The sequence below is a fragment of the Hylaeus anthracinus genome, unplaced genomic scaffold (genome assembly GCF_026225885.1).
Source record: "Hylaeus anthracinus isolate JK02 unplaced genomic scaffold, UHH_iyHylAnth1.0_haploid 4, whole genome shotgun sequence".
In the NCBI taxonomy this organism is placed as follows: domain Eukaryota; kingdom Metazoa; phylum Arthropoda; class Insecta; order Hymenoptera; family Colletidae; genus Hylaeus; species Hylaeus anthracinus.
The window spans coordinates 8,423,852-8,443,394 of NW_026535289.1; the positions used below are offsets into that span (position 1 = coordinate 8,423,852).

The 19,543-nt window shown below is 46.9% G+C and overlaps 1 protein-coding gene across 4 annotated transcripts in view; it reads left to right on the forward strand.

Annotated features, from left to right (window-relative positions):
• The window catches only part of LOC128894501 (myocardin-related transcription factor B-like), a 237,342-nt gene that overhangs the window by 185,442 nt on the left and 32,357 nt on the right, over window positions 1-19,543 (forward strand). The window contains exons 1-2 of one of the 4 annotated variants that reach the window (XM_054156261.1): window positions 6,274-6,928; window positions 15,762-16,126. The exons of 2 other annotated variants lie outside the window; for them this stretch is intronic. In XM_054156261.1, coding sequence (XP_054012236.1) covers window positions 16,036-16,126 — 91 coding nt within the window. In that variant the 5' untranslated portion in view covers window positions 6,274-6,928; window positions 15,762-16,035. Of the gene's footprint in view, window positions 1-6,273; window positions 6,929-15,329; window positions 15,499-15,761; window positions 16,127-19,543 lie in introns of those variants that run through there. One more of the 4 variants, XM_054156262.1, reaches the window with a different exon arrangement.

Here is a 19,543-nt window from a genome sequence, read left to right on the forward strand (position 1 = left end):
GCACAGATTTTTCCGTATTGCGATAAGCGCTGCAGGCACGGCCGTGGTTTGGCTGAAGTGGCTTGTAAACAGAACTGCCTAAACTAGTTAATCGTGGCTGCTGCGTCTCAGACGCAGAGGAGACTCGGATGCTTAGTTCGAAACCCATTAGGTCGCTCAATATTCACTTTTCTTGGATGGAACGAGTCGACGTTCGAACGATTCGGTGATGACGCCGTGGGAAAGATATGACACTGAGAATATTGATCGTGGTAATCTCTAGGCTGGCACAAATTCAATGTTTACTAATTTACTAATCATGCGAACATGAGAACTGAATGGATCTGTGGATGAACAAATATTTCCAGTGCTTTCTACCTCTCCTCTCGAGTATTCGTATGGCCACAGTAGATTCTCGCGTCTCGAAAGTATCCTCAACCATTGAGCCTTCGGTAATCCTTTAACGATGAACAACAGTGCTCGAGTTGGGAAACTATCAGGTCCCGTTCGACGCTCCAACGACGTCGATAAAGGCGGATCGATCTTTGAGCGATCATTTAAATCGTTGGTAAACTGTTGGGCAGACCTCGGCTCGATCGTCGATCCCTGGCATTCACGGGAGCCGTTAACCGTGTCGCTCGGGCGAAAATTGCGACCAGTCGCGGGGCAAAACCTCGCGCGAAACATTCGTTAACATTCCCAGCACGCGGTAATGATCGCCGAGTAAGAAGCGACGCGGCGGCATTCGCCACGCCAGGCCACGGACCGATCCCTCAGCCTCTAATAGCACGTTAGAAAATTAATAGAACGGCCTCGACCGGACACTGTTCGAGGGCCGCGATCGTCGCAAAAACCGCGGTCCACGCCGGCTCCTGGTCGTTGACAGCCACTATTTTTATTTATTTATTTATTTACGTCGTTATAGTTGAGAAGATTCAGGAAGAGGACTTTCACGGAATCCTTGAATCATCAACTCTCAAAGAGGCTACTTTCGCCCTCTAGGTTTTTAACCTTAGGAAGAATGATGCAGAGCTTGTGGGTTGCATAGTGTTTATAGATACAAGTGAAGCAGAATATGCGTTAAGATATAAAAGTGATGGAAACCTTATCTTGTTATTGTATTAAGTCAGGGTGATTTGATGGAATGCGATCATATTTGCGTGATCTATAAGAGAAACTATAGCAAACGATGCTGCGATTATTATTCATAAATTATATAGAAGACAGGCGATCGTTACGGGCAAGGGGACACCCGTAAACATGTTAGGCTGGTACCGCTAATTAGCACTCAGGAGAGGTAGCTTCAGAGTGATGATGACAGAAGGGTGGAGCCCAGTTCGGCCGGTTCCGTCGAGTTCTCGTAAAATCCACGCGTTGCCTGTAGTCATTGAGTAATCGATTGTACTGTTAGCCACGGTATTTTGGTGCTAACTGTGCGTATAGCGAAACGATAGCGTTGCAACTGTACCAAGGTTGCCGATGCGATGCTATTTCTAGTGGAACAGCAGTTCCGAGCAGCCAATCGAATCCGATAGAACAGTCCTCATGAATGAAATAAACATGGACTAAAAGCCATAAGTATGCAAATTTCTAAGCTGGCATTAATTTATATTTAGTTAGAAATCTGTGGATTTCCTATCTTCAAAGGTCCCTTGTCCCTGATGTAGAGTAAAAAATGTATTCGATCCTCTTCTACTTCGTAAAAAAAAAAACATTTGCATGCCAAACCACGTGACCGAATCGTTTCTAAATCTGTTATGACCTCGCCTGTCTCCAACCACCTCTCCTATCCAGAAAAAAAACCACACTTCTAGAAACAGAGATAATCTCTGCTCGAAGAGTCGAGCAGATCGATCGATCGTTTACAGATTTATTCGAAATCGATGTAGCGTGCATCGGGGATCCGAAGCGCAGCATCGCTTTGGCTCGGGACGTGTCATCGGATTTTCAACAGGTCGGACTTAACATTCGACTCGAGGCCGGATTACCGCGTGGCGAAACGAGGACGAGGCAAGGGAGGCGGCTCGATCGTTAGAGGATGGCGTTGCATCGATCAGTCCCACGGTCCTCGAGCCCGTGAAATAAGCGGGTAAAAGGAACGATACGACAATTGGAACGATTTGTCAACGAGAACTCCCGCTTAAGTCCTATTTCCTTAATCCACCGCGACGAAGAGCCCTGTCAATAGGGTCTCGGTCGATGAGTCGACTTACGATTCCGCGAGCCTCGTTTCGATTCCACTCATATCCATTTTCGTTTCGAAACACAACAATGCCTCCTTCTGCACGCCTTCTTCTTGGCACTAATACCTTCTTCCTTCTTACACCGAATTATTTTTTTCCAACATGTAGATAGATTGAAGACACAAAAAGCTTCTCGATGGTAAAGAGTAATAGAATAATAGAAAAGTAGAAATTCCTGGCTAGTGAAAGGTCTATAAGTGACACATCTTTGGTACGTGCATTAATTAAAAAGAAGACAAATGGAATGTTATTAAAAAATAAACGCCAGCGAAGTCTTGCGGCGAGATTACATCAATTGAAACCTCGAGCAATGTGGCAGAAAAAGGTTGAAAATTTTTTGAGGAACGTCGAAGTCATTCCAGTTAATACCATCCGAATGCCAATCGTCTTTTTACGTTCTCCAGGGAAATGAAAAATGGCTCTTATTGCTTGAAATAACACGTTATTTCGATTCCATCTCCAAACACATTTAAAACACATCAATCCTCCGCGCTGACGCATTGACATTTGCAACCGAATAACTTTTCCTCGTTCTCGTTTTGGAACCACGAAACCGATTCGACCGAGGACTTTCTCCGCAAGGGTACCGAAGGCGCGAGGGACACGGTGTTAATTAATTACGACGATCTCCTTCGTGTTTTAAGAAAACGGATTGACATTGAGAAAAATCGTGTTTTTTAACATTCAACATTTCGATGGACACGGTTCGTTGCTACGTTGGTGTTCCACCATACTCGTTGCCTGCGGTAGCAGCACTTCGGCCGACTCTAATGAAGCTAACTGCAACGAACATCGACGCACAAACATCGTTGAACACGACTTACGTTTTCCAACGTATAAAGACGAAGACCGTGTCGACACCGTGACATTCACAGGTTGCTAATGTTGTCCTTGACAAGATTTTTGCACCTTTTGAAACAACAGGTGTAGTACTATCCCTCTTTACTCGAGGACATCGATGCTGATCTTTATTTTGTTCCTTGTACCATAGAATAAATACTTATATATCCAATCATTCCTAAAAAAAATATTATTATCGAATTCGCTGGTAAAACCAAAGAAGACTATACATAAAAAATGATTATCGCTGCCAGAAATCTTTTCTTTCGACAATCTCAGACAACTCGTAGCGGTATAAATATTTACATATTTTTGTGGCTCGCGCACGATTGCTCCAAAATCGTTCCGAGTCATCTCCCAAGCATGAGATCAGAGTTCAGAAGTCCCGATGACGCCCCCTCTGTCCGATGGGCCCGGAACGTAGGCGAAGCCGGACGTTGTTTCGACAACCGTCGACAGCGTCGGGCCGCGTAGGCGGTAGCGAGCAATTCCGAAATCGACTTTTCGATTTACAAAACACACTTGTGGGCGATTCGGGCCCCGATCGGCGACCGACACACCACGATTGTTCGCTGACACGCGTGTATCTGCTGTCCCCACCACGCCGTCAGTTTTTATCACCGAAGAGTCGATCGCGTGGGCGATCACTTCCGGTCAAACGATCCGAAGATCGTTTCGTTGAAGATTCCGCCACGCTCGAGGTAAAAATAACTCGTGATCGAGTAAAGTTCAGGTGAATTTCCTCGAGCAGGTAGAATTATCTTCGAACACATTTGTCTACAAATTATAAACGTTTGGTCTATCAGACTTTTGCTTCGTCCACGCCGAAGAAGGAGGCGGTAAACGCGTATAAGACGAGCGAGGCATCGAACAGGCTCGAACCCAGAGGACGACAAGGCTCAGACATCGAGAATGCAAACGGAACAGATGATCGTTTAAGATTCCGTCGGCGTTTCGCGGAAGTTCGAACTTCCTCGAGGGCTTTTCGGGCCCCCGTTCATCGGGTAATCCTATCACGCGCCGTGTTCTCCTCGCTTTCTGTGTACTTTTTACAGCTCGTGTTCAACGCCGGATAATCATTCCAGCGCGACACTCCACGAGCCGTGCTGGTTCAACGAGGCTCGGATTTACGATTCCTCGTTTACGAGCTGCTTTTAAAGTGGCCGACGGTAGGAGGGAAGGAGAGCAAGCTTTCCTTCCGGTTAAAAAGTCGCGTGCGATGGACTATTTATACAACCATTAGCTCGCGATCGTCTTCTTCGTTCGACTTCTATAAATACTGGTACGCGATGCACTAGTCCCGTTTCGTCATCTTCTCGGCGACTCGTAAAGCCCGCTCGACGAGCTAAAGCCTGGCTCTCGTCTCGACGTTGTCGCATCTATTCTAGGGGGTAGAAGCTACGATATCGTCGCAGAACCGAAAGCTTCTTTTGCACGTCCTCCTACCGCATCCGCTTCCTTTTGCCTGCCGATCGTGTACAAAGATTTTCACAACATCTGGTTACAATTGTTCCTATAGAGGTTATACAATAATTCTTTGATCACCTATACGTACCTTTACATTCAGAGACACCACTCAATCACTGAATATAATAAATTCATCGTTACATCATTCTGGTTCAACCGGTCCTACAACTATAACTTCCAAACAACCACGCTGTTTCCAACTTCAAACTGTGTCTACCGTCACGAGCCACGTCTCGAGATACGCCTATTCGACGTAGGTCGACGGTAATGCCGGTCGTCTAAATCTCTGTAATTTGCAGTGAACTCAATCCAGCCTCGAAGCAACGGTACGATTTTACGTAACCGCGCGACTCGGTCAAGGCCTGAAAGCGCCACGGCGTCGGGCGCAACATCCGCGCAGAAATGAATTAAGGGCCGCTGTCGTTCGCCCGCCAGCCGAAAAATTCGCGGTAGTAAACAACCGCGGTACGCCACGGCTCGTTATCAATCGTGCGCGGTAGAGCATACGAGCTGACTCGGGGCACGCGCCTGGCGGGGTTGTAGGCCGCCCCACCCCTATTCTTCGCGGTCCCCCCTCTCAATGTGACAGAGAGAAACAGACACCGACGGAGAGAGCACCTCGCATGTCCCCCACTCCGACGAAGCGTGGAACGAGCCCCGCGGGCCTAATCCTCCCACTCGACTGTGCCCCGTCTCCCTTCCACCCGCTTCTACCCCCCCACCAAAGGGCCCAACAGTCCTCGACAGTTCCCCGCGACCCGCCTCTGCACCGTTCTGCACTCGCTGCACGGGATGCCGCGACAGTGGCTCTCTCTTCTTCTCCCTCTTTTCCTCCACGAAATCTTGCCGTTTTCCCTCCGATCGTTCGCATCGGAGTTGCTTCCTCGGTGTTCCAATTTCTGCTGGATCTTTCCTACGTCCATCCTTGACTACCGATCATCGATGTCACTTGTTCCACTCTATGTTTCGAGAAATGAAGCGCGCGATGAACAGTTCCAGCGAGAGTTGAAAGAAGACAAAAGTGGAGATGGCGCGAAAGTATAAAAAAGGAAAAGATTTCCTGCTGGGCAGGTAGTCAACGACTGGTTTTTCCGCGAAAAGTTGCGCCGGTAAGCACGTACTAAAACCATGTTTCCTGACTTTTCAGGTTGAGGTAGCAAGAACTTCCTTAAAGCTCTAAACGGAACATGTGTAAAACACGTGCTCAAAGATACATCTTGCTCTATTCGCCCCCCAAGATAGAGATCCTTCCGGTACAACCCTTATGGTTACCTTTGGAGTATTCTAAACCGCGTAATGGTTCTCCAAATTGATTGAGATTAGGTTTCTCCATTGAATCTTAGAACCCGAGAACCGTTTCTTCTTCGCGTTTCTTTCTCGCCTCGGTTTCGTTAGACAACACGAGTATGCAAAACGCAACCGATGGCTCGTCTACGATGTTTGTTATATAACAATGTTTTGTTACATAGCGTAGACCCGTGCTAACTGTGGCCGAAGGTTTTTCGCGTTCCCTCACCAACGGTCTCGCCCGGTGAGTGAGCGAGCGGCCTCTCCCTCCGCCGTGGGCTCGGTGTCACGGGCCAGCGGTCGTAATGCGGCCCACACGCGCGCCCCACACTGGCCCGCAAATCGCATAAACACGCGCGCCGACGCATACACGCACGGTGGGGCAGAGACGGGCTAAGCGACGAAGCGGTCCTACCTCCTGCAGGGGACCGTGTCACGTGGCCCCCAGGCCGTGTAGCAGCACGCAGCGCACGGGCTGTGCTCTCTCGTGAGCGGCGCATACAACACCAGTCAGAGACGAGCCGAGAGACCGGGCGCAAGATCGCACTCTCTCTCCCAGGAAGCGCGTGCTTTCTCCCTCCCACTCTCCGCCTCTCTCTTCGTCGTCCTTCCTGTCCTCCTCCGTCTTGCTCTCGCTCCCCTTTTTTCCCCGTTTCTATCGCTACTTGGGATGCGACACCAGGATCGTGACTAGCTCCGAATTCGCGCCATCCCTGGCTCACTGTTCGCCAAAGCGCGCGCGCTGCCCTTTCGGGCCCAGAACAGAGTTCGCCACGTGCTCGCGCGCCCCTTGGTGCAGTGTGTATTTACCTGTTGGATCGCATCCCCCTCCGTGCGACGGTGCGTGAATCCTGGTGTTCCGTGGTTCAGGAGAACGAAAGTTTTTGGTGACGTTCCGAGCCTCGACTGATTGGCCCGATCGGACCGCGGGAAGTGTGAAATTTCGCTTGTGGAAACGATTCGTACGACAGTGGAGTAGTGTTTCGTGCGTCGATGGTGTGTGTCAGCGTGTCGATCCAGCCGGCGATGCGTCCTCGTTGAACACGAGGCCTCGCGTAACATGCTCCTGCACAGCCGACGCTCCGGCTGCTCTTCGCGGATGAAGCTGAATGGTGTGCTTATCTTGTCGTTATCTTGTCGGTGGTCTGCTCTCCGACGGTCGATCGTGCCTCTGCGGGAGTTTCCCCGTGACGTGTGTACCGTGTACATCGACGTCCACTGGATGCGTATCGTCTCCTGTCAAACGGTCTACGCGTCGATATCAATTTTACGTCGATGTGCTCCCGATATCTTCGCGAAGACGAAAGTTTCGCAACGACGTGTAGCTGGCGGGGCGAATGTAGCGATCCACTTGAGTCAGCGAGTCTGTTAAGCGATACCCATATTGGGGACAAACCGCTAAATAGGTTTTCCGTGCGATAGTGGTATGCTGGCTATGCGTATGCTGCTTACCGGCTTGGAATGCACAGATTCTTAACCCATTGGACCGGAGGTAGTTCGACGTAAACAGAGTGCGGCGTTTAATTTTGCACGTTGTCATCGCTATTTTAAAAATTGCTTTGAAATTTACAGCTAGAAAGCGTTTAATTCTTTATAGTTCAATGTCTGACGTACCGAGACTTCAAAGCTAAGTCACATTCGTTCTCGATTAAAAATCGATGATCGCGTGCCTTGAACGCCTCTCTGGCGCTAAACCGCTGACATAAGATAATCCTCGACGAATCATCAGCCCTGGCGAAGGTTAAGACCGTGAAACGCGATGGTAAAGCTGGACACGGGACAGCGAACATCGAGTGTCCGTACAGTGGGTGTAAACATCTTTACGATGTGCCCGTGTTAGGCCTCGCAGGCAGTAAAATGCGCGTATTAAATACCGCGTAAACTCGTTAAAAAGTGCGAGAGACCCGCTAGAGAAGCGTGCCGTGCGCGTTCGAGCTGTCGCGACTCGTCTTGATCGAATGCCTTGAGTTCCAACCCTAATAACGGCTAATGACTCGTGGTCAGTTTTAAGGGCCACGACAAACAAGCTTCCGATTGACGTTTCGCTACCAAGTGTTTCGATGTCGCCTTCGAAGAGCCCCGGTGGGTTCTTAAAGTCCTTTATAAAGACCATGTGTTCTCGCTGACTAGTGAACGGGTCAGGTTATCACTGTTGCTCCTGTGCAATATTTTCTAGATCAATTTAAATGCTCGGAATAATCACGTGGTTGGTGTGAGGAAAATGTCTCGGTCCGAAGAGTCATTCTTGAATACAAACATTCCTCCGCGATAGAACTCGAGGGTGTGCAATTGTGATTGCTTCCGCGATCCGCCTCGCGCGCTGTTTCCTCGCGTCAGCTGTTGTTTATTAGCGTTCGCCTCGCGCCGCGGTGGTACCTCAGGCCAGAGGCGAGGTTCGTGTCTTCGAGTAAATTTCAGACGATGAGGATTCTGCGACGTAACGATGATGGCGTGGTCTTTGTGATCGGTAGATCTCTTGCTACGGACGGGGTGGTTTTTGATCGCTACTTTTCCCTTTGGTAGAGTTGTGTATAGATTATGTCGTTATTAACAGCTGAGTTAATGGACGAGGAGGTATTTAAAGGACTTTGCAGCAGTGACAGTGCAGCGTCGACGGTAGTGTGCTAGGCTCTCATAGATAAATTGTTTTTCCTCGCTAAAGTTCGAATCTCATTGGATCGGAGTAGAGTATTTCTCGATTACGATTCTTCGGAGTGAAATGAACCAATGGTGTCCAATGAACCTTAAGACCAGGTGATTCGTTAAAGGTTTACATTTTGGAGAGAACGATGACGAGGGACTGGAACGAAGACGAGGATCGAACACGTGGCTGGTCGGTGGATGGCTCCTCCTCCGCGGGCTTTAATGAAGCGATCCCTATCGGTCAGCCAAGATCTGATAATTAAATCAGGCACCGGTCCCGCGGCGTCGGATATTAATTGAATCGCGATCGGATTCGATCTACCTCGTTTCGCAAACACGTCCTGCCGGCGAGCTCGTTCCTTCGCTTCGCGACGGGTTATGACTTCGCCGCGCAACACCGTTAACTTTCCGATCGCTTCAAGGAGATCCTTCTCCATCGATCAGAAGCTTTTAATCCTTGGCGAATTTCGGGAACCGAAAGTCCCAGTTTCGTTTAATTGACCGGACCTTGTTAGTCGAGGCTGTCTTCGATGGTTTCCGATACACGCTTATCTTTCGCATGTTTGGAGTTTGGGTGTTCTACTTCTGAAAATAGGAAGCTTTCGTTGGTAGCCGATAACAAACGTTAGAGTAAATAGAGAAACTATTCCAGTTAAAGAATACTAAGAACTAGACTACTTACAGAGATAATGAACGTGTGAACCCTTTAACCTATAACAACGTGTAAGACTCGTGGTATAAAATTTCAGTCGAAGATGAAAAACTCGAATCAGGCACGTCGTATGAAAGACCGCCAGGAATTTTATACTTGATTATGGCACACACGATCCTACAGTAAATCGTAGGTCAAAGGGTTAACTTTCCAATTGGGATCCTCCTTCTTCGAGTTAATATTTCTCGTCGAGTTTGGCAAACCAAGAACCCCAGTTTCGTTCAATTAGTCAGAGCTCGTTAGTCGAGGTGGTTCTCGATGGAATCCAATACGCGCCCGGAGCTTATCTTTAACCGCAGCGCGAAAATTTATGAAGAGCGGAGTTTCGAGCTACCTGGACCATCTTGTAACTGTTCTCTTCGTAAACAGACTTCGAGGCTCGTGAGAATTGTCAATGTTACCGTTCGGTTGGCGAGGGAATCCTGGTCCAGGTCGAACATCGCACTTTCGTTCGTCCCAAAAATTCGATTTCAGTCGTCGACAGAAACGGGCGTGTTTATTACCTTGGTAAAAATGTCGAGCGACGAGTAAAACGGCTTTTGATGTTGGTAGATTCGCGGAATGGAGTAGCTACCTCGCAATCCTTGGCACGGGTATCGGTAAGATTAGCGGCAGGATTTTCTATGATTAACATATGTAATTACATCCATGATTGGCATGTGTAATTATGTGTACACAGCAATCGGTAAATATTTGCATCTTCCTCTTATGGGTAGCAGCTACCGTCTGTAAATAGGGTTTTATAATTTGTTATGATATGCAAATAGATGTAATTGCTTAAAGAGCAATTACTGGTTAGTATACATTTTCCCAAGTATCGCTTACTGGAATCGACGTTGATTTGTTGACACGTTCAATTATATATTTCACTGTAACATTTCTGTCATTTTCGTAACAATTACTAGCAATTTTACTAGGTCAAACATGTTTTTGAATACGAATAAATCCTCGACTATCCAAGTTAAGAGTTTCCAAATATTGTACTTTGTTTGATACTCGATGCTCTTCTGATATTATTTTCCGTATCTAAAATTTGTGAACGGAACCTAAACCCTGCCGAGACTTAGCAAAATATTACCTCACGGATTATTAGTGCTTTTGCGTTTGTATAGTCCCTCCGCATCTCGCTTATCTAGAAACAGGTCGTCGACACTTATTCGCAGCTCCTCGAAGCATACGTTTTACAAGAAACATTCGATTCTAGAAAGTAAAACGAACAGAGCGCGCCTCGATCGTTATGTTATCGTCTCAACATCGGTGCAGAGAATTTTTAATAAACGTGTTTATAAATGCAATACCCAATTAGATCGCTTCAAGTCCGCGTGGAGCTTCGATAAAGGCTTTGAAAATAAAATTTGTGCACCACCTTGCGTTACTTATTTCTCTATTTAATTTACACGAGATAAAATATATGTAGCGAGTAACCAAGTCTTCCCTAAGTCCGTTCGAATCCGTTGGTTCGTTCGTTTTTTATCGCGTTCGCGACCGTCGTTTGATTAGCGCAATGGTTGTCTGATGCGAATTTTCAGCGTAACGATAAAACTGTCGCGAAACGTATCTGCGTTATACGTGTACCTACTTAACAAGACCCTATTAGATTCAACAATTTTACACGAATTTTAAGAATATTAACGGGGTAGGCATAAAATACAGTTCTCTTGGTGTTCCGAGATTCAAAGTGTCTGAGATCGTAGTCCTTCTAGTAGAACCAGATCTGCAAAGGGACTTTTCTAACACGGCGTTGTATTGAGTCGTAAGGATGTCCCGATGCGGGGGAAGAGTTTCGTGAAATCGTGAATCCTTGATTGTCAGTTGTCGGGACGATAAGATCGGGACGCGAACCGCATAGGAATCGCGTGTACGAACGATATAGGCGTCCGTGGTATCGGGAATAATCGGTTGTGTTCCGTTTCGGGCACCGGTCGAGCAACGTTCGGCCCGCGAATAAATTCGTACGCGAGAACCCGTAGTGAAAGATCACCAGAAGATCGGCACGATCAGATAAGAATCGACGGTACTCGGGGGCTGATGGGTCCGTGACGACGAAAAGAGTCTTTGGAAATGCGTGTCGAGGCCGAGGCAACCGCCAGGCAGCCTCGTGGGAGGGGCCAAGCAATTCCTCTCCGGTACCACGAGGGTCCGGCCGATTTCTCTTTCGCAACCCTCCTTACTTTTTCTCGCCAAAGGACCAGTATCGATAAGAACACCGGCTCGGCCCTGTATTCTCTCTCCGCCATCCTTTCATAATTCTTCCGAAGAAGACATTACGCCTCCTTCGGAAACTTCGGGTCCTTCGAATCAGACTAGGCTCCCCTCGCAATTCCTAGATTATGTTTAACACGTTGATCGCCGTGTCGCATAGGTGACAGGGATTCTTACTAAAAAACTGAATGAATTAATTCTGATGACGAGAGGTTAAAGAAAATAGATCTGTATAGAATTTGTGAATGTGGTGAAAATCGTAATAATAAATTCAAGATTAAATTCGTTAAAAATAAGTTTCAGTCGTATACGAACAAAATGTCAGACTTATATTTTTCACGAATACTAGTCCGGCAGATAACACGTCAATACGTTAGATTAAAAACTGTCCTAGCCGTTGATCAGCTTCGACACTTCACTTCCTATGATTAAACGTTAAATGTAAAATAAGAAAATCCTCTTGCAAGACAGCAAATGATACAGCGAATCCACTTTCCTACGTTTACTTAAATCTATCTAGGAACAATCACCGAGCGTTCTCGCGTTTCGCTGGCGGATTACCCGGTGTCGGTTTCGTAACACGATAAGTCGTTAAAGTAACAAATTGCGCCATTAACCCGGCCACGGTTAATTAAACGGGGCGTCTTAAACGGGCAGAAAAGCGTCGCGGATTAATGGACAACGTATCGAATTCACGGAGGCCGCTAGTTAATAACGATGTTCGGCGTGTAAGTAGGTTGAAAATCGAGACGGAAACGATTCGACGAATCGCGATCGGGAGCGCGCGAGGCGTTAACGAACAGGCTGCCCCTGTTCGCTGGCGAGTTATAACAGTGATTACCGGTAATCGCGTACGGCACACTCTCGATCCCAGGGTGGAAATAATCCGGCGGAACCGATCGCCGTGTTGTGTAATCGCGCGATAACGCGATAATGCCCGGCTAATAACACGTCGTGCGTGGTAATGCGTGCAAAGTGATACTTAAGGTGGTCGTTCGCGGCTTTGGGTAATCGGGAGAAACGTGGAATCGGTTTCGGCTAAATTCACGTTAGGAAATTGCGATATTCGGATGGTCGGGAGACCCGGTGGAAGAAAGCCTTTGCATATTTTGATGTGGGAACCTTTGACGCGACGCAAGAGTATATAATCATGGTCTTGGTAAAGTAGAATTCAAGAAGCTTGATAGAATTTTAAACAGCGTAACTTTTTCGCGGATCTTTTCATAATTATCGATTTTTAATGATGAAGAATCAAAAACAAAATTATCTAGGAGCGTTTCGTGTACACCGAGAGTCTATTAGATTATCCGAACGATCATCACCTAACGAGAAATAACTTATAAATCAAATACAAATGAAATCTAGGAACGTGGAAGCGGTCGATCACGTAAAACGTTGGAAATTCTTGCGAAACTGTTCCTGATGGAATATTCGCATAAAGACGACGAACGATCGAACGTAAACGCGAAAATATGTGGCAAGGTGGGCGACGGAGCTCCGCGGGATAATTAAAAATGTGCATAGTAATCGGCAGAACGGTCGAGAAAATCGCGCGATTACGTGGGCGCTTATTTAGTGCGCAAAGGCTCTCCGGTATCTCCTTGGGAATCGTTGGTTTAATAATTTCGGCGTTAATTAAACGACCGAGCACGTGGGTGTGTGCCGAGTACGTCGAGATTGCTCGAATGTGTTTTGTCAACTTTCACTGTCACGTCCAACCGTGCTCAAACCTCGCGTTTGAATGTCCCTTCGATGATGGTTATTAAGCCGCGTTGACGAAAAGCAGCATCCGGTGGCGAAACTTCAGCTGCTTCTTCGTGCAGGCTGCGGTCATCGATTCGGTAAAACCTGGACAGAATTCAACGATCTTGATACATACCGAAATTAACATTTCTTTGGATTCTTCCTTGTATTATTGTAAATCTAGAATATTAAAGTATTTGAGACTGTCACCTCGACATAGTCGACATAGTTCATTACGAGTAGATTAGACACGCAACAACTGCATTAGTTCACAGCCGAAATATCGGAGCTAAGGAAATCGCCGGACAATACTTAATCCACCTGACACCGGCTGTTCTGCTAGACAAAAGTTTTACCGTATCGTGATATCGCCCTTGCCGGCATCGAAGTCTCCACGTTACACTCAAAGAGCATTGAAATCACTCGCGTGAAAAGAAACCTGCGCAATACTTAATCTACCTATGCCTGACTCCAGCTAGACAAAAGTTTTACCGCATCGCAAGTGTCGCGCTTGCCGGCATCGAAGTCTCCACCGGCGCTGAGATAACGTTGAACTCACTAGCACGAAAAGAAAACTGTACAATACTTAAACCACCTAAGCCCGACTCCAGCTAGACAAAAGTTTTACCGCATCGCAAGTGTCGCGCTTGCCGGCATCGAAGTCTCCATCGACGCTGAGATATCGTTGAAATCACTCGCACGAAAAGAAATCTTCGCAGTACCCGTTCTTGCTCGCATCCTCGTTTATGCGGTTGAGCGTATAGTCCGAGGTCTGTTAAAATGGAATTATTAATATTTCAGTTGCGAAATATTAATTGATCCCAAGTAAAATGAATTCCCCAGCGGTAAAATGGCCCCGTGAAAGTGATATTCCGGGCGTTAATGTTTTGGCGGAAACCAGTTCCCGTGGGTGTAATATTTATCGCGATTGGAAAGTTTTTCGATTCTTGTGAACTATTAATTCTCCGTGTTTGGGTAATTTTCGTTGCCCTCCATCCGATATCTTGGTAAACGAGGGGATATATCTCTTAAGCGACGCGAGTAATAAAGAGATAAAGTTCGTTTAACGGACTATATATTTTTTGGAAGTATAATATTCCCGAAGAAGACCAACGATGTGGTCGAAACGTTTACTAGTTAACGAAACTTCATAGTTAGCTATTTAACGATGAATTTCTCTGTTTATCGCACTTTTGCACTCTTCCTAAGAGTAATCCTCTCGATAGTTTTCCAAACTGTGTACTCGAACGTTTTTTTCATCTTGCTTTCACTCCCCACGATTTTTCTGAATGGTCCAGCTGGCGGCCAAGCGTGCCTCTCACGTTTTCGAAAGTTACACGAAGCTCGTGCGTCCAGTCGTTTTCCGGACCGTCCGATAATTCACCGTAATTTCGCAGCGTGCTGCGACGAACGCCCACGTGTCCCACTCCAACGAAACTAAACTAACAGTGAAAGGAAAAAAGTCACCGCGAGAAAACGGGAGCACGAGCGAGAGGAGCATCTTCGGCTGCCACCCTGGGCTCTATTAGTTTGAGGCGATTAGGGCGACCGATTCTCGCCGCTAATTGCCCACGGGGACCCGAGGGGCAGCGATCGGGGATTAATTAAATTCAACGAAGCTTAATTAGCCGTGATCACTGGGATCGTGGCTTGGTGGAGTAGAGTTGAGACGGACTTTGTTCGAATAATAGGTGACAAGAACAAATAAGCAGTGGTCTATCTGCGATGCTTGTTCTATCGAACACAGTCCTTGAGTAAATTTTCGTTACGCGGATTGTAATTTTCATTGTACGATCAATGTACCAAGAGTTGTTCGATGATACTTCGCATGGTTTCGATATCAATTAACGCCCACAATTTTGGTTGAGAAAAGTGACTTGAATAAATTTCGAGGAAAACGTAGGAGACGCTGTGATTTCAACTTCAGAGTTGCAGGTCTAATAGCGTAATCGTATCGTCATTCGTTCCCGCCAGTGTCCGTACGCAAAACAGCGCACGCGTCACGATTCGTCAGCGTGTCGTCGATTAAACGTAATTAGCGTCTGATCGGTTAGTCAGAAGATCGGCGTGAAACGCGACAGTCGACGTCGCCGTTAACGAGATTAAAGGTGAAATCAATTCTCGAGTGTATGCGCTCGAGCCACGCCGGAGGAGAAAACGCGCGTGAAATTCAAACGGAACCACCTCACCGGCGCAATTAAAAGGGAGCCTGGAGAAAGTGTTATATCACAACGGGCGATTGTTTAAATGTTGACGATTAATTAAGCGCCCGAGTCGCTTAAAAGCGTAATCGTGGACTTGGGATTCGTAAAAGTGTCGTGGAACAAGCTCCAGCAGAGGCTCGAACGACCAATCAGATCTGAGAACAGACCAGAGAACCGAGTACTGCAAACTTTTGGCTTATAGAGGGTGGTCTATAAAATTTGGACGCTACTTTGAAATCGACGGCTACTTCGAACCTCTTTTACAGAGCTGGTACCGATGAATTATCATTTTCTAACAAATGGTAATTCATCGGTAAGCTTTAATTTCTTACGAAAATTTCGAGAAATTTCAATTGGGTTGCGGTACTCGGGGATTCGGCGTCGATCGTCGACGAGACGTCCCTCGTCGGAACGATCGACGTTAAAATGGTGGACTTGCAGGGACCGCCGATCGTTGGAGCGTCAAGCAACGCGACAAGCTGTGGAGCGAAAGAAGCGAATTTTCGTCATCGGCATCGTCATCGAGACAAAAGGATTTTATCTAGTCAGTGCACACGGAGATCGAGATCGGCTGTGACGAAATTCAGTCGACCTCAGTGGTCGCGACAGTGCCGATTTCGTCGCGATGACCAGAACTTCTCGGTAAATTTTCGAACGATATAACGATATATGCGCGTGTTTGCGAAAGAGATCGATTAATCGACACAAGTGCACCATGGTTACCCTGGACACCGAGCAGAAGCCCGAGCGGCAGCACTGCGGGCGCCGCATGTGCGCCATTTGCAGACGCATCAAACGCGACAAAGGTAACATGCATCGATCAATCTTCCTTCTCTAGAAATAAGAACGACAGACATACTAAAAACTTAATGCTACATTGTAAGTACAAAAACATCATGGAAATCGTTACCGATGTTCATTTAGACGCTTACTCTTACATGAGTTTAATAAAACAGCAAACGTACGCCCTCATGAAATACCTGTAATTCAAATTACATGAAAGATAGAACGTACGATATAGAAGGTACGAATATTTGTGGGACTGACTGTATATGAATTAAATAAACGAAAATTTTAGTGCCCAAGATCTGACCCCAATACCAATAATCGTATTTTTAGAAATAATGCAAGTATATTGCATTTTGCTTAGCACCACCGGAAACGAATCGTGAGAGCGTCGAGTAAAACACTCGATGCTGAGAATAAGCATCGTCTGCATATCGCGTGTAAGTTTGACGTTCCTCGTCGGCGAGCCGAGCCTGTTTTCACGTAGGGATTCTAAGTGGCATCGTTACAGCAACTAATTATTTCTGCTCGCAACGATTATTCACCACGGAGCCGCGAGGGGTGCAACATAGACAACGAGAAAATTAAACGCGCGACAGAACATTTCGCGCGCAATTTCCGCGACGAGGGAAACGCATCGTGCGTTACGCTAACGCTTTTTCAAACCTGCGTTACGGCCGTTTCGTTTCCGCGTTGAAATCTCATCCACCTGTCAGGAGTTGCGATAATTGCCAGCGATAGATGCATTCCTCGGAAACGTGCTCGTCGAACGCGAGGGAGGTCACGAGTCGGCGGGAAACTTCCGAGAAAATTGCGTCTAATTACCAGCGGGGTGTCTTCACAAAAAGCTGCTATCTCCTTGCACTCGATATTTTTATTTATTAAGTGGGAAACGTCGTGTGCAGGCAAATAATTTTAGAATGCGGAGAAATAGGTACACGTATTCCTGGGAGTGTAGAACATTTGTACGTTGTAGAAGATAATGAGTCTTGCAATTGCGATAGGGGAGACCATTTTAGGTAGACCAATGGGTGTATCAACTACTTTTCCTATATCGTACGAAGACTAATATCGAATTTTAACGATCGAGGTAAAATATCCTACGTCGATTTATATACAAATTAGTACCAAACGGATAATAGAAAATAAAATACCACGACTCCACAGGGTGTCTCGAATCGACTCGTCGTTTCTTCTCGAAAGGAAGCATCTATCGAACGTTAAATCATTTCTTATGATTCTCTACCGGGAAGGAATCCTCCCTCTTCGACCAGGTTCGCGAAACCGAGTGAGATCGTAATCGATCTTTGCGATCACCATAATTACAGAATACCTCTAAACGTTTCGAGCAGAGTTCGTAATGGAGCGTTTCGCGAAGCGCGCAGGAGTCGTAACGCGGTAGAGGGTTCTAACCGTAATTAGCGTATTTTCGCTTCGGCCGTATCGTGGAATGAGGAACGAGGAACAAAGAGGAGGGACTCCTCGGGCGCGAGCCTGTCGGGTTACGCGCATTAAAGAGTTACGAATGTATTCCGGGGAGGATTGGAAACTGGTTCGTCCTCCTTCCTCGCGGGCCTGGCGTCCTCGTTGTTTCATGCAAATCGCTCGTTAGTCGAAACACCTGAAATTCCTGTGTGGGACGCCGTACATTGTCTTCGACCGCTCCATGGATTATTCATCCCCGCGGTTCTCCTCGCGTCCGAGGGCTGACAGGCCGACTTGAGCGACGAAGGAACGACAGAGGACAAGACATTCCTACCTTTCGTCGACTACGATTCCCACTGTAGCCTCATTTCAGTATTCACCGGGATTCTCTCCTTTAACCGATGATGAACCGTTTAAGAGCCATCTCTCGACTCCGAGGATAGCCACCCGTTCCTAACCCAGTTACGGAAGACATTTTTACAGAAGGATACATCGTTTTTATTTTATCATGCCGAGTACTGTAGTATCGCGTCCCCTATATCCAAGAATACGGAGTCAAATAAGAACACAAATCGTAGAGTGCGGGATTGGTCGTGTAGGAAAAACAGTCGACTGTGGATTCGAGGATCGTGAGTTCGAATCTCCTTGCCTTATTTTTCGTAGAGACTCCTACAATACTCTGCAGAGAAAGTCAATCGAGACGATAATAGATTTTCTCTGCGTCAGAGATTGGCGTACCAACTTTGGCCAGGTCTCGTCGGTAATTTCAATAATCCCGAGTTTGACGTTATGGATCAGAAATAGATCATGATCGGACGCAATTCGAGGCGTGACTCATTAAAAAGGCATTTTACCACTTCTGGATCTCTCCGGTATTTCCAAGCGTTCGCTCCAAAGGGAGGAAACTTGTTCGTGCCTATCCTAGCCGATTTCGAGAGATGGTGCAATCTTGTTGCAACGATTGAAACATAATAGTTCGACCTTCGACGTAAAATTAGCCTCGTTAGCGTCGTAAATCAGGGGACATCCTACGCGAATATTCAAATGCACCGTTTCTATGCAGTTTCGGATCGATCGAGCGTGATGCAACTCCCCGATCTTTGCGCCATCAATCCTTCGATTAACGTAATTGTTCGCAAGTATTTGTGTGGATAAAATGTAATGATTTATTACTGCTCTCTTGGTAAACATCGTCATGGTTTCGAGAGACCATTAACCATTGGCGTGAAAAGAGTCTTACAAAATCGGTGAGCGTGAAAATCGTGAATGGTAGTCGGTTCCATTCGTTCGAGACGAAGCTCCGGAAACAGTGTCGCCGTGTAGTCGAATCTTTGGTTCGATCTCATCGGCAACCTTCATCGTAGGCTGTCTCCGGCCCACGCCTGCCCTTCGTTCATTCACGAACGTTTCTCTACGCCTATCGCAATCTCACGCAACGTTGGACGCAGAAAACTACAAAATACATGTAGAATTTATTGCATCAGGTGTAGCTAATAAAATGAACGTAAACGCGTTATCCAATACTTGTTAACATACCCTGGAAACCTCAACGAAAAGATCGTTTACGCGAATCACACCGTGCAGGGATCTCGGGTTGCGCGATCTCGAGTCGTTCGACCCCAAACATCGTATTTCGAAATTTTGAATAAATTTTAATAGCCAACACGTTCCGTTCGCGTCCCCCCAGGACGCGGAAGGGTGGTTTCGCAATGGTTATAATATCCGAGTGAATGGGCTGGCGATTTCATTCATCGGCGTCGACGAGCTTGCTTCGCTTCTCGAGCCAGCAACCTTGCTCTATGCCTAGGCAGTTATGGCAGGCGTGACTAGGCTGGAGGTCCCGATTATGATAAAGCGCGTGGGCTCGCCCACGCTCGCCCTTCGCTCGTTCATTCATAAATTCAACTCTCACCGCGTGCCGCGAGCGCAAGCGAGCTAGAGAGAAAGCCGTTGCGGAGAGAAAGGGAGAGAGAGAGAGAGAGAGAGAGAGAGAGAGAGAGAGAGAGAGAGAG